Source organism: Pecten maximus, chromosome 19 (genome assembly GCF_902652985.1).
Source record: "Pecten maximus chromosome 19, xPecMax1.1, whole genome shotgun sequence".
NCBI classification, from domain to species: Eukaryota; Metazoa; Mollusca; class Bivalvia; order Pectinida; family Pectinidae; genus Pecten; species Pecten maximus.
The window spans coordinates 1171592-1187163 of NC_047033.1; the positions used below are offsets into that span (position 1 = coordinate 1171592).

General features: G+C 35.9%; 1 protein-coding gene across 1 annotated transcript in view; it reads left to right on the forward strand.

Annotated features, from left to right (window-relative positions):
* Positions 1–15572, forward strand: part of LOC117318031 — a gene marked incomplete at its 5' end in the record, with an annotated part of 90411 nt that overhangs the window by 62997 nt on the left and 11842 nt on the right. Inside the window, one exon of the mRNA XM_033873031.1 lies at positions 14884–15045. Within this exon, the coding sequence (XP_033728922.1) occupies positions 14884–15045 (162 nt within the window). The remainder of the gene's footprint in view (positions 1–14883; positions 15046–15572) is intronic.

Genomic DNA, 15572 nt, shown 5'->3' on the forward strand with positions numbered 1-15572 from the left:
TATTGCTGGTTCAGTGTCTTGAGATAACCACCTTGTTTTCCTTCTGGTTCAGTGTCTTGGGACAAACCCATTGTTTTACTGCTGGTTCAGTGTGTTGAGATAACCCCCCTGTTTTACTTCTGGTTCAGTGTCTTGAGATAACCCCCTTGTTTTACTGTTGGTTCAGTGTCTTAAAATAACCCTCTTGTTTTACTGTTGGTTCAGTGTCATGAGATAACCCCACTGTTTTACTGCTGGTTCAGTGTCTTGAGATAACCCCATTGTTTTACTGCTGGTTTAGTGTCTTGAGATAACCCCATTGTTTTACTGCTGGTTCAGTGTCTTGAGATAACCCCATTGTTTTACTATTGGTTCAGTGTCTTGAGATAACCCCATTGTTTTACTGCTGGTTCAGTGTCTTGAGATAACCCCATTGTTTTACTGTTGTTTCAGTGTCATGAGATAACCCCATTGTTTTACTATTGGTTCAGTGTCTTGAGATAACCCCATTGTTTTACTGCTGGTTCAGTGTCTTGAGATAACCCCATTGTTTTACTGTTGTTTCAGTGTCATGAGATAACCCCATTGTTTTACTGTTGGTTCAGTGTCTTGAGATAACCTCCTTGTTTTACTGCTGGTTCAGTGTCTTGAGATAACCCCATTGTTTTACTGTTCTCAGTGTCTTGAGATAACCCCATTGTTTTATTATTGGTTCAGTGACTTGAGATAACCCCATTGTTTTACTGTCCTCAGTGTCTTGAGATAACCCGATTGTTTTACTGTTGGTTCAGTGTCTTGAGATAACCCCCTAGTTTTACTGTTGGTTCAGTGCCTTGAGATAAACCCTTGTTTTACTGTTGGTTCAGTGTCTTGAGATAACCCCATTGTTTTATTGTTGGTTCAGTGTCTTGAGATAACCCCCTAGTTTTACTGTTGGTTCAGTGTCTTGAGATAACCCCATTGTTTTACTGTTTTCAGTGTCAATTTTCACCCTCCTCTACTTCAAAATGATTTCAATGCTGACCGCTAAAATTCCCTCAAGTATTTTTTCGTTTAGTTCTGCACGTGTATAATGGGTTAGCGAAACAGCAGAACAAATTTGAAATGTGTGATGGTTTATTTTCTTCGTTAATTCACACTTTTGCTAGATTCGCGCCTTTAGGAGATAGCCAATTGTCTTCTTAACAGGTGTCATCGCTAGGTGTAAAAGTAAAATGGGAGATAGTATAAGTGAAAACATTAACAAGGAAAAATTTAATTAAGTTTAGATTGTTAACAAGATAACAACGCATATGAGTGATAAGAACCCATATGAATGATATTAACCCATATAAGTGATCATAACCCATATTAGTCATAACAGCCCATATCAGTATTTGCCCATATCAGTGATAATAACCCATATGAATGATAAGAACCCATATAAGTTGCAATAACCCATATTAGTGATAATATCCATTATTAGTTATAACAACCCATATCAGTGATAATAACCCATATCAATTAAATAAACCCATATGAGTGATAATAACCCATGTGAGTGATTGTAACCCATATGATTGATAACCCATATGAGTGATAACAACATATATTAGTGATAACTCTTGTCTTTGGGCTTATGTCACATAAACGTCTCCTTGTGAGCGTTTTTTTCCTAATGCTCTTTGCCCAAAATCAATTCAAGTGCTAATTCGGTAGTTAAGCGATGAAAATCCAACCAGCTGATGCTATTAGATAGAGCACAAGCAAACATTTATCAAAGTTTAGCTCAATTTAGGCAAACAGTGGATGTGGTTCAGCACGCTTTAAGTCTATCAGCATATTAACGACATGACACCCAATTTGATCGACTCTGTTATATGCCAGCCCATGATCCGTCTTATTGACTGTTAAGGTATTTGATCATCACGTGCCAATCAAAATGATTTATTACCTGGTGGTCTGGCGACAATATGTTAGCTAATCCTCGCTAGAATAAACCCTTCATTGCTAAGAAGTAAAATCATTAGATATAATGAAAATTAACTAATTGTGTTCTGTTGCCAGGTTATAACTAAGATGATGTTGTTTCTCCTGTGTATAATTGCCGTACTTCCCTTTGGCAAGTTGTCGGATACAGATTCGGCGGTAAGAAACAGATAATTTCTCGTTATGCTTTATATATTCAATTGTAGCTTTTCATTAATTTTCAGATGTAGGACATATATGGTAGGTGTTTACTTTCACTGACTACAGTGAGAGAGTACAAACAACAGCAAAGAGTCTTGTGTAGTCCTGAGTCGGTGCTATTCAGTTGACTTTAGACATAAAATGGAAGGCTACAGCAGGCAGAATGGACCAAATTGCAATAGGGTCTGTAAGTCTCGTCTTGAGTGACGCTTATTTCCGGGTACCAAACACAGTTTATGTTAGTAGTCTCACAGAAGAAAAAATTGTCGTTAATATATAAAAGTCAACGAAATACACTTCAGAATGAGTCTTCAATACTTTATCAACTGGCAATTTTGTGTTTTTGATACAGTTGCTATTTTGCAAATTATTGCGATTTTCAGTTTTCCCATGTTAACGTTGTGGCAAAGTACCCGGTAGTAGTATTATCTCGCAAAATATCGGGACTTAATTGGCGAGACTTACAGACCCTATTGCAATGAATGCAACATTCTTACAAAAGGCAAACCGATAAAAAATAGTCATGTACTTATAGTGAATACTGTAAAAAATTCTTGTACTCCCTTTTTATCTTAGCTTATTAATACGGTGTTTTAAATTTAAAGTAGTTTGTTTTTCTGCAATGGTCAATGCCCTTTCTGATATAAAGATATTGTCGACAGGGCTATAGTCCCAGGTGCAGTTCTCAGCGATCTTTTCTTGCCGTGGCCGTGCTCTTCCGAGTAAAAATAGCAGAATTGTTCGAAAATTTGTCTATCGTATATGATAGTTTGCTGTGTAAAAATAATCACATTCATTATCCGATAAATTTTGTGTTAAAGTCAACTTATATAGATCTGTGTATTTAAAAAAAGAAATCATTTTTATTGGTCAACATGGAGATATGATTTGGACTTAATGTATTTCCTTATACGATATGAAATTTGGCCCATTTGATGTTTTCGTTTAGATAATTTGACTTAAACAAAACGTATTTGATCTATATGTAAGGCGAGAGTGAAATGTGAACTTTATTTAATTTACACCATGCATGCTTGTTAGCCCGGAAGTTCGCGGGGGACACCAACGTTTTCGGCGGTATCGTCTATTAGGCAAAAGACGCTTATTGTTCTGGATTTCCTGGTCTTATTCTCCTTGTATTTGTGCAAGAGATTCCATCCAAAACGATATCTCTGTTCATACCTTGTCTTCATTTTATTGAGCTTTAATTGAAAGTATCATTGCCGTATTATATTACTATTCTTTGTAATTTCAGTTTTGCTGTAGTAATTATTTTATTTGGAAAATGCTAATATACTGCATGTTGACACGTACATAGGAATACACCAGGTTTGTAGCCTGATCAGCCTGTGATTTTAAAATCTTTAGAAGAACATTATTATACCCATATGTTTTGATGCTACAGTTTTCGGATATGTATTGGTACAGACTTTTTAAGCCTTGTCATACATACAGGTTGGAATACCATCTCGTCTACCAAGCTGTCACGTGGACGATATTCCTGGGATGAATTTCCGATGTCCAAGTGTTGTTTCCGGTTATGTTGCTCATGGAAAATATTGCGAGAATGTTTCCTCACAAACGCAATCATACATTATCATGTGCTTTCAAGGCAAATGGATATCTGATCTAACAGGTGAAAACATACATTATGTATTGAAAAAAAACTTTTTTTTTAACTTTTGTTTTCTTGAATGAATCATAAGAATCTATATTCCTAGATTATATGTAAAACATCAATTAAATTCACCACAAGGTACAGAAAGGTGGTCATAAAGGATTTATCTCTCTTTTTTTAGCTGAAAGTTTGAAATAATCAGAAGTAAGGTAATATGCACATACAACATAAACAAGTTATATATAAATATACAACATATTTTGTAATCCCGTGGGTTGTCCTTATTTGATTAATATTGCATTAGAACTTCGGTGTAGTTTTAATGTCATTTGTCTATGCTGTCTCGATTCTGTAACAACAGTAATTTATTTCATTTTTGTACCGATAATAATCTAGATCTGGTCATCGTAATTCAAAAAAGTGTTCAAGTTATTAATACCTGAAAACAATTATAAAATAGACAACAAACCACAATCCAATATATTTCATTATTAAATAATTAAAAACAAATGCCGGTTATTTTTTAAGCGCAGTTGGATAACTTGATTGTCTCTGATATTTTGATGTTGTTGATCATGCATTTTATAATTATGTAATCATTTGCACTGTTTGCAATGAAAATTTGTATTTGTTTATTTTGCCTGATCATGTATTGTTTTTAATGTCGTCAACGCAAAATGCAAAAGCAATAAACAAATGTAGTTAGTGGTATTTACGCTAAATTAACAACGATCTTTTAATTTTAACAGCACACACACGCAGCAAACGTTCCAGTGTTGCCAACAAAGTAAATACAGTAATATCGTTTACTGGTTTAGGAGCTGGGTTAGGCTCGGCATTCGGACCTTTTGGGATTTTTATTGGAGGAGTCATGGGCAGTATTGGTGGACTTTACTGTGTATTGCTCTGTTTTGGTAACGTTTGACTGTTATGAATAGTCACTTGAGTTTAAAATATTAAAGATCAAGGATCAAAAGCCCCTTAGCCACACCTTGTATGTATATGTAACGAAAAACGAAAAAAGTTTTTTCTATCGGGAAATAGAAAACGAAACTAGATTTTGTCGGGCAGAAGCTTCAAAGTTACGTCCCAGTAAGACACAGATATATTTAATCACGTGGTACTTTACGGTAGTATAATAACTGGCTAGCTAAGTGTTATGTTAAAACATATCACCAAACTGTGAGTTATGTGATTACATAGAGACAATAGACCATGTTTTCTTCTTCTGTTCCAAACATTTAACTGATAGGACAGAACTTCATAAATACCTAAACAGCAATAGTATCTTAGTTATATGTAAATTTTGCAGTCGAGTCCTCATTCCTCAAAATAACATTCTAAGTGAGCACTGTCTTATCACATGAACCTAACATACAATATACACTATACGCCACACAGGTATGTAAAGTATATCTAACAGTCGCGTTCTCAATGCTGGGGTTAAGAGGACAGTATGTAGTATAGCAGAGAAACATTGATGGAAGACTACAATTGTTGACACCAAAAATAAGACAACCACCAGCATTAACCACCTAACACCTCCGCAGCGGTTTTATCGATGAGAAGTAGGTGTGATATCGCGCCAGAGGATTATTTATTTATTTATTTATTTTTGGTTGGGGGGGCAATATTTGATACTTTGAATTATGTATTAGATGTTAAGACGGACGTCAAAGACCACGATAAACCTAATTGAGAGGGTAGGGTCTTCACCCTTCATCTTCGCTTCATCGCTGGTAGGCGTAGCTGCTATTACACAGTGCTAGGTTAGAACTCATTCGGTCTAAAAAAAATATTCACAGTATAAGTTATTTAACGATCCCCTCTCTCTTCTTTTCCACTCCTTCCTTTTACTCCAAACTTTTCCCACTCTTCTCGATTTCTGGTTTGTTCTCGTCAACTGAAAGGCCACCAGGCCGTAATAGCGGAGGAGGGAAGATCAAGCATCGCTGGTAGGTTTCTGCTGTATAATTATATAGCATATCAATACATAGATAACAGTGTGGGCCTGAATAAGGCCGGAACATTAACGCATTTCCTTTTCGCTTCAATTAAGCGGCATTAATCACTATACCCCTTTAAACAAAATATTCTGGTAGCTGAGTAATAAACCCCTATAGCGAGGCATAATGTAAATGACATGTTTCCTATTATTGAAAAAATATATCCATTTAATAAGAACCGTGATAGATATAATCCTTATACCGGTACGTGATGAAACAATTTTTAAGAATAACAGACAAATAATATTATATTGCACTGTTAAGTTTACATTAAGTTGGACAACAGCTTTAAAGATATGTCAAGCGGATTGAAAGAACCTTTTCACAACTTTATTATTTCGAGAAAACGAGAACATTAGCTGTACGCTAGGAACTGATTGATAAATGTTCATCATTATTCTAGAGAGTATCTTGGACGTGAAAAATGTACAGGAGTAACTCCGCGACCTGGTGTGGTCTCTCCGGGTACATCAGTTTTCTCTTTTCGTTGGCTCCAGAAATAATAATACAAACTCAAATGTTAAACTGCGATTATCAACCACTTACTTAACGAGCTAAATCCGAGATATATGATAGTGAAAATCCGGTTCCTTCTTTGTAAAGCTTGTGATATTGTTATCTATAGTAACACTGGTAGTGACCAGTTCCTTCTTAAAATCAATAAACATTCTCTTTAAATAATCAGGAATTGAGTATGGAAAAACTGACAGACGAGGACGATTATATTAATCCATTTTATATACCCTACAGACAGTAACGAAGATTCTCGAAATTTACCTCCATCAATCAATTGGCAGAAGCCAAACATCTCGACGTATTATGCTTCCGATGGTAATGAATTTGCTGTCGTTGGATGGTCTTCCCCTACAGCTAATGATGATGAAGATGGCACAATAAGGTATGTAATTGTCTGTCGAATCGAGAAACAAAAAAAATATATTGTTCATGTTGATGCTATGTTCAGGATATAGTGTCCCCAAAAGACAAGGCTAACATCAGGGAACCACTCGTAGAGGGTAAAATCAATATTGTCTAATTCAAGACTAATAATGCCCATGTACCCGCTGTATGATGTAGTAATGTGTCCCGGTTCTTTAACGTTGTTTGTTTGCTTGGTTAATCGTCCAGTGAACAACAAGGGTCATTTGGAGGCGGAGTCTCCTTGAAGCAGCTAAGGACTACCTTACTGAATAACATATGGAAGCCCGTCGCTTGCCGTCCACAGCAATTCAGGTTTGGTGTCTGGGACATAAGGACACCGCCATTACAGTAGACACCAGTCCGAGAAACAAAAACCAAAATGGATTGGGAGCGTCAAACCGTGCACCATGGATCTTCACCTAAGTTTATGTGACCGTTGACCGAACCGACTTAGTTATCACAGACCATTCGTTACCACAATATGCACAACATGCATACGCCATTAAGATATGTCTGAAAAATTGAATATTTTCATTAGTATCGAAAACTTCGAACGCCACCAAATTAGGAACAAAACAAATTGATGAACAATGTTGATTATCTTTAATATATTCAGTTTATTGTCGTAAGATCATGGCTGAAAAAATTGTGAAAATAATAACTATTTCAATATTCCATTTCACAGTGTGACACAGATATTTGGGCACCCTTCCCGTTCCAATTTTGTTAGAGGGGAACACATAATCATATACCGGGCCAGGGATTCGAAAGGATTGACTGCATTTGATCAATACACGTTCAATGTGATAGGTAAGATTGCAGTTTTGTCATTGATACATTAAAGTAAAAATATTTCGACGTTGCAGGATCATTTTTGTATAAGGATCGTTATACATTTACAAATGCACAAAGCTCTTTATTGTCAACATGAGAGTAAATCATCCTACTTTAAAATATAATTGATTGTTTGCAGCAATAGGATTAAGTGTAAATGTGTAACTTCAATAAATTATTCATTTTCCTTTTTATTTAGTGATAGTGTGTAGTAACAATCTGTCCCGTCCTAACAACGGGAAAGTACATTGTAACCAGGAGCGAATTGCCGGAACTACATGTACTTATTCCTGCGACAAAGGGTATCAACTCTACGGTGATGACACCCGGAAATGTAAACGAAATGGAAAGTTCGCTGGTCAAACACCTCGGTGTGAAAGTTAGTAGCATTATATCCTTGATGTATGTAATGTTTTTATGGCTCAGAAGTTAGGCAACAATTAAATTATCCTGTCGAACAACTATATGTATGCATTATCTCCAAGAGTTTCATAAATCTAATGAGTATACTTATATCATATTCAGTGTAATCATTAGATTTTCTTAGAGGTGGTAAATAAGATTGTTTAAAATGTAGTTCATTCTACTTTTTTACCTCTATTTTACCAATATCAAACATAAAGATAACAAAAATGATTAAGCGGTAAATTAATCATAATTCCATTTTCTATAGAAAAAAGTCAAATAAGATTTTGCAATTTTTATTATTGTTAATAATACGTTTTCTGTTTGTGTTATTTATTTTTATTATTTGTTTTAGTAAAGACTTGTCCTGAGTCTAGACACCTGAAACCCAACCATGGCCAGGCAATATGCCAGTCCACTGAATATGAGTACGGTACTGTTTGTAACACAAAGTGTGACCATGGGTATTCCTTACAACCATCGGGTGTTGTCTTTACGACTTGTCAGAGTGACGGGAGTTGGAGTAACACCCTGTCAGATTGTAGAGGTATTTGATTTATCTTGTCATTTTAAGAATATTATTAACAAAAAGGATCACTTACAAACGTTGTTATAGTACCATTTCACTAAAATCGGGAAGAATGGACAAGACAATGTGACAAACCATCATGTCACATTATACTGAGAGTGGGTGTCCTCATCACGAACTTTTAGCTGTTTAGTGTATTGATTTATTAAAATTTCATGCTGAATGAGGAATGTATAAAAACTTAAAAAAAAAAAAACTGACTAAAACAGGCTTTGGGATAATTACAGAAGGGATGTTGAAGAAGCATTGATCTTATCCGTCAGAATTTAATAGATGTTATAAGTTAAATCAGGACAGGGCATACGAAACAGACCCAGGAACTGCAATGAGGCTACAATGTAGCAGTTTATGTTGATGAGTTAGTTGTTACTTTCTCGCAAGAGCTTAAGTCATAGAAAGAAGTTATATAAAGACTGTCATCACACTTCAATACACTATTTGGACAGTGTAGTGCGACAAACCACTAATCACCGTTGTACTGAAAGTTTACATCCTTACTAAAAAGGTAGGAACAAAGTTAGTCTATTATAAACTTAATTAAAAATATTTGATGTAAACCGTCTGTTTATGACAGATTCACAGCCTCCAACTATACTAGATTGTCCAAGTACAAAGTATGTATATGCTGACAGAGGATTGGATCTTTCTGTAATTACCTGGGATATCCCCACAGTACAGGACAACTCTGGAGAAACAATAACAGCCATACAGACAATGGGGCAGTCGCCAGGAACTAAATTTACTCTCGGTTTAACGGAAATACGTTACTCAGCGACGGACTCGGCTGGAAACACCTCACCTGACTGTATTTTCTTTGTCCATGTTGATCGTGAGTAACACCACTATGACTCTTCAGCACAGGAAAGGACATTTATATTTGGTTACAATTTTGAAATGTATGGTCGTCCTTTCTTTGAACTGTTTTAAGAGTTTCAACGTGCTTCATTTTTTGTTGATTTTTTGTTTTCGTTTTTTTTGTTTTTTGTTTTAATGACATTACATTGTTTTCTTTGTCGTTAACATTTACAGTGTATGTGATATAAGGTTCCCTATTGTATACTTATTTCCCTGTAAAGTTTTCTCTTATATTGTTACAAATGCCTTTATCAACGACGAGACTTAGTATATCAATATTTACATCTGTATATATAAACCTAAATATGCTTGGGGGAGTGTTATAGATCACGTTTATATTACAGCTCTGAGATAGCTTTTGCCAGGGATATATTTGACATTTTTAGTTGTTCAAATGCACACCGTTGCATTTTAATGGTGCATATATATATATCGTCAATATTGGTGTATGGTATAACAATTGTTATTAAGAGCAAATCTGTGACCCACCAAAGATAAATGATCAGTACATGGAGATCGACTGTCCTGAAGGATTTTCTTTTGGATCGGAATGCCATTTGACATGCCGAGGAAGTTATCCCTTGATAGGAAGCGATACGATTTCCTGTGTGAGAAATACACGAAACACAAAGGAAGTGCATTGGTATATGGGCACAGGAGAGACACCATACTGCAAGCGTGCGTATATAATGCATATTTACTTTAAGTAATTATACATATAAATGCTACATTGAATTATATTAGCGCGGATAATATGTAAATAAAGATATATGATATATATTTACTGTATGTTGGTATATCTAATTGTTACAGTTATTAGGGTACAGAGTACAGATATTCCGTAAATAAAGGTATATAATATATACTTACTGTATGCAATTACGTATATATTTTTGTAACAGTTATAAAGAATAGTGTTGATATTCTGAAAATAAAGATATATGCAATATATTTACTGTACATATTTAATTATCTATGTAATTGCTATAGTTATTAGCATTGGTACAGATATTCTGTAAATAATGATATATCAACGTGTTCTCCTTTTTGCCGGTTTAACCTGGAAAATCTAGACCAGGTGGTGAGTAGTTAAACATAATACAAACAAACAAGTTACATACTTGAAAACTGTTAGTTATATACTCCGCTAAATTTAGCAACTATACCGTGTTTATATGATTCAAACTTTCAAAATTTATATTGCAGATTTACATGATGCTCTCTGAACAATTCGTTCTTTTGTTTTAGAGAATAATTGCCCGGACCTACTCCCTCCTCTACACGGGGCCCTCACGTGCGATGACTGGATGTTCGGTACTCATTGTATGATGCTTTGTAATGAGGAATACGACATACCTGCCGGGGGTGGTTATGGAGACATAAGGAAATTTACTGGGCAGTTCACTTGTTCTACTAGCTCTGGGAAGTGGTTTCCTGCCGAAACAGTCCCGGGCTGTACAGGTATGTCAGTTATGAATAGTCACCTTATAAGGTTATAATTATATAAGATATTACTGTAATAACACAACATATAGCTACATTGTATATTCCTAACATATACAAGCAACAATTTCAAATAAACTGATTTCAAAATAATCGATGAAACAATACAAGGACAAAGAATGCACATGGACGGGGATTTTATTCCACTTCAAATAAACTAAATTTCAATATATCCGATTTCAAGTTAAGTGGGTTTGACTATATCCTAACATATCTTGAACTGGTGGTCACAGATCAAGGTGAGAGGTTTGAAGGCTGCATGTAACTCCTCCGGCATCGGATTGCGTACAACGTAATTTGTGAAACCATTTACACTTGATATTTAAGGTATATCATTATCATTTATGAATTATGCAACATGAGTTATCGAATGTGAGCCTCAACACATTCTTCATGATACCACTACTCATAGATAAGTCAATGCCAGTACTGGTTTAATATTCGTCTGACATTGATATAAACAAAAACACTTTATTCCGATGATTGCGTATTTTCTTAGGCGTGGTATTCAGTTGTTACAGATATTATGACGTATAAACATTTGCACTAATATCTCAGTTTCTGATCGACGCACAAATGATCACGTCTCGTTCTTGACTCTGCATGTCTAGCGTAACAATTGTATATATTGACCCTATTTTATGATACATAAGAATCAAATTCATTTGGGATCTTATCTTTTCTCTTCTTCCGAATTCCTCATTTATTTGTGTTTCACTTCATGCATGAAAACAAATTGGTTTATTATCCTGCTAAACGCTTTATTTTGGAATAGAAGACATGTCCGCCCGTTTTTCATGTGACACATCTTTTTGTATTACCGGTTGTTGTGTCTTGTGTGCCTTCTGCAGTATATTTCAGAGAGATAAAACTATAAAGTCAGCATTAGTGCTTTGTCACAACAAAGGGATGCACAGGACGATATCGTAGGCTCAAAAACATACTCATACTTACCACGTGTATAAATTTTGTACAAAGGGAAGGCCGTTGTTACATAAAAGCTGTTAATAGGACGTTAAACACTGCGTACCGGTCCAGACACTCGTCCTCGTGTGAGCATGACTGCATACGTCTACGTAGAGCAACCTGATCATCATACGCTATGTCCAGGATGTATATCTTCAAACCACTCATAGAATTGATGTTAAAATTGGTGTTCCCTTAAATGACGTTCGCAGTTATACTCGGAGTTTCGTGTCTCCTGAACATCTGTTTACAAATTTATTTATTTATTTAAAGCAATCAGGCCTCATTCTCTTATCATCCAAGCCGTTAATATTCATTGGCAGAACCCAAGATATTGTCTTCCTTGACACTCGTCTTCATATGACCCTGACTAGAACTGTAACCTTACACACTCGTCCCCATGTGACCCTGATTTTAATTTTAACTTGAAACACTCGTCCTCATATGACTCTAACTACACTTTTAACCTTAGACACCCATCTTCATATGACCCTGACAGTAACTGTCACCTTACACACTCGTCCTCATATGACCCTGACTAGAACCGTAACCTTACACACTCGTCCTCATATGACCCTGACTAGAACCGTAACCTTACACACTCGTCCTCATATGACCCTGACTAGAACCGTAACCTTACACACTCGTCCGAATATGACACTGACTATAACTGTAGCCCTATCCAACCGTGTACATATGACCCTAATGCATGCTGTAAACCTGAAGACTTAACTATATATATTACCTGACTGTTGAACCCCTTCGCAACATATTTCTGAGTACCTGCCGAAAACCGACATGATTGGGTTGGTGTACGTTTTCATGGCCTGTCGTAGAATGGAACACCGAAAATCAAAATGAAGCGAGTTTACTTGACCCTGACTGTTGATGGACCTAGAAACCTGATTTACCTGACTCTGACTGTTGTAGAACCTAGACACCTGATTTACCTTACTCTGACTGTTGATGTTCCTCGACACCTAATTTACTAGACCCTGACTGTTGATGTACCTACACACCTGATTTACTAGACCCTGACTGTTGATGTACCTACACACCTCATTTACCAGACCCTGACTGTTGATGTACCTACACACCTCATTTACCAGACCCTGACTGTTGATGTACCTACACACCTCATTTACCAGACCCTGACTGTTGATGTACCTACACACCTCATTTACCTGACCTTGACTGTTAATGGACCTAGATACCTGATTTAGATGACCCTGACTGTTGATGTACTTACACACCTAATTTACTTGACCCTGACTGTTGATGTTCCTCGACACCTGATTTACCAGACCCTGACTGTTGATGTACCTACACACCTGATTTAGTTGACCCTGACTGTTGATGGACCGCCAGAAACAGGTCTTTTGTATATTAGCATGTGATGTTGACCTATTCGTACACTAATAATAAGGTATGTCTGCCTAAAATCTGATCTTTCAGCTGTTGGGCATTCTTGAAATAGCTATGCAGTTTACAATTAACTAAACATTTACTTTAAAGCATCGTTTTTAAGTAATTTAATTTTGTTTTACAGTGAAAAGAGATCCTCAGAATTTTTATTTACCAGGAGAAGTCTATTATTTTACTGGCTCTTGCTACGACACAGCAACACAACAAAAAATCAAAGAAAATTTCATTAAGGAGATGCAGAGATTATATCAGAATAGTGCGGGAGGTATTTGTCCTAATTCAGACGACTGTAACGTAGACAATGTAAACCTGAAATGTGGTGCAGCACGTCGACGTCGGGATCTTTACAAAACCAGACGGACACGACAAATAAACGGCGCTTCAGTTCTCGTAACATTTCAAATAGTTCTGAAATGGGAAAAATACAGCAACATCACGGATACCAAGAATCAATTAGAAAGAAAAGCTACAACTCTTGGATCATTGATGGAAGAAAAGATAAAGAGTGGATCCCTAGATGTAGAAGGAGCGGAGGTAGAGCAGGAATCCTTCCAGACTGGTCAGGCAACCATTAAGTGTGAACCAGGTCGATACCCACGGTATACGACTCTTACTTGTGGTACGTTACAGCAAAGAAGATTGCAAAAACAAACAGCCGAAAACTGATGTGTTTGCTTTTATAATTGAAAAAAAACACTTAATTTTAAATACATTATCAAAAATTAACAAGGTGGTTAAATTATGGAATAAGATACCTCTACTCCTATATGTTAACGTCGTTTATTTGTTTTTTTTATTTTTACATATATGGTAAGTATACTCGTGTTTTTACTAATTCTTTTATAATTGAAACGATATGTAAACAATAGCCTCCTCTACCGTTTCTCATATGATTCGTACCGATGCAACACAATGAATCCCCAAACAAAAAAAGAACAAAAAGGGGAGGAATTTTATCTCTCAATTGGTATGGAGATGTCTTCGTTGTCTGCCCTGTATCCTGAAGTCGTATACACAATAAACAAAGATTGTAACAATGTATTCACAAACCATGTACTTTATCTTATAATGACAGGTACATTTTTATGTTCAATCCTTTTCTCTACAGCCTCGTGTCCCCTGGGTTCCGTGTATGACGGTGTTCTGAAGGAATGTACTGAATGTCCTAAGGGTTATTACCGAGATGATGATGATGTCGTGACGTGCGCCCAATGCCCATCCGGGACATCGACGCCATCCTCTGGAACGGTCAACGCGAAAGATTGTGTTCGTAAGTTTTAGAGAATAGTTTACACGCTGATAAGATAACGCCATTAATTCAAGTTCCACTGACAACTTTTCACAATCCCTGGATATACGTTACGGCAGATGGTTATTTTCAATTTAAAATTTTTATTGAATGTCGTTTCGAAAGATATCTAACTGGTCCTCCTTCCCTGGAATGTTTGAAACAGTACTTGTTGGCATTTGATAATTTGCATAAAAAGTCATCAGCAATTTTGCCTAAATAATAATGTCTTAAGGTATCATGCATTGTATAAGTGCTATTGTTGTTGTTACCGGGCAGCAAAAACAGCACATAACATCTTCTTGTTTTCATATCCTGCTGAAAGCAATATGTGCGCAAGGCTATTATTCGCTGACCGGAGTATCTCCATGTACACCTTGCTCAAGATACCAATATGGTTCCCAAGAGATGGCAACTCAGTGTAAAGAATGTGGTCCAGGGCTAATGACGTCATCGTTTGCAAGTACTGATGAATCAGATTGTTCAGGTACAAATTTCATTTGGAGAAATCGTTTAAAGATTTTATCATATTTGACTCCTGTGACCTTTGACAGTAGATTAATGTAATTCATTTCCACAAATTTTAATCATGGCCGAGCCGTCATTGTTATCAACCTAAAATCTCGTTGAAGTACGATACTCATTAAAATTCAGATCATTGGCTTATTTACTTATACTGCAGATTATAACGCTATGTGAACGAAGAACCGAAACGATCACAAATCTTACGTCTCTAGCCGATGATAGTTAGAAAGCACTTTCCTGTAAAGTCAGGCATATAGATCAATTTTTCCAATCGCTTTGCGTTTAAACAAATAAAACTATATCAATTTACTATACAAATCATATATACTGCATGTAAAGGAATTTTACCATTTGTTATATATGTAATCAATAAAATGATATCAACATAACGTAAAAACGGAGTACACAGATCAGTGTTAATATCAGTTTTGTTTAGACAGGTATCACAATATCTACCTTGTATATTATCTTAAATGTTGTAGGTTTATA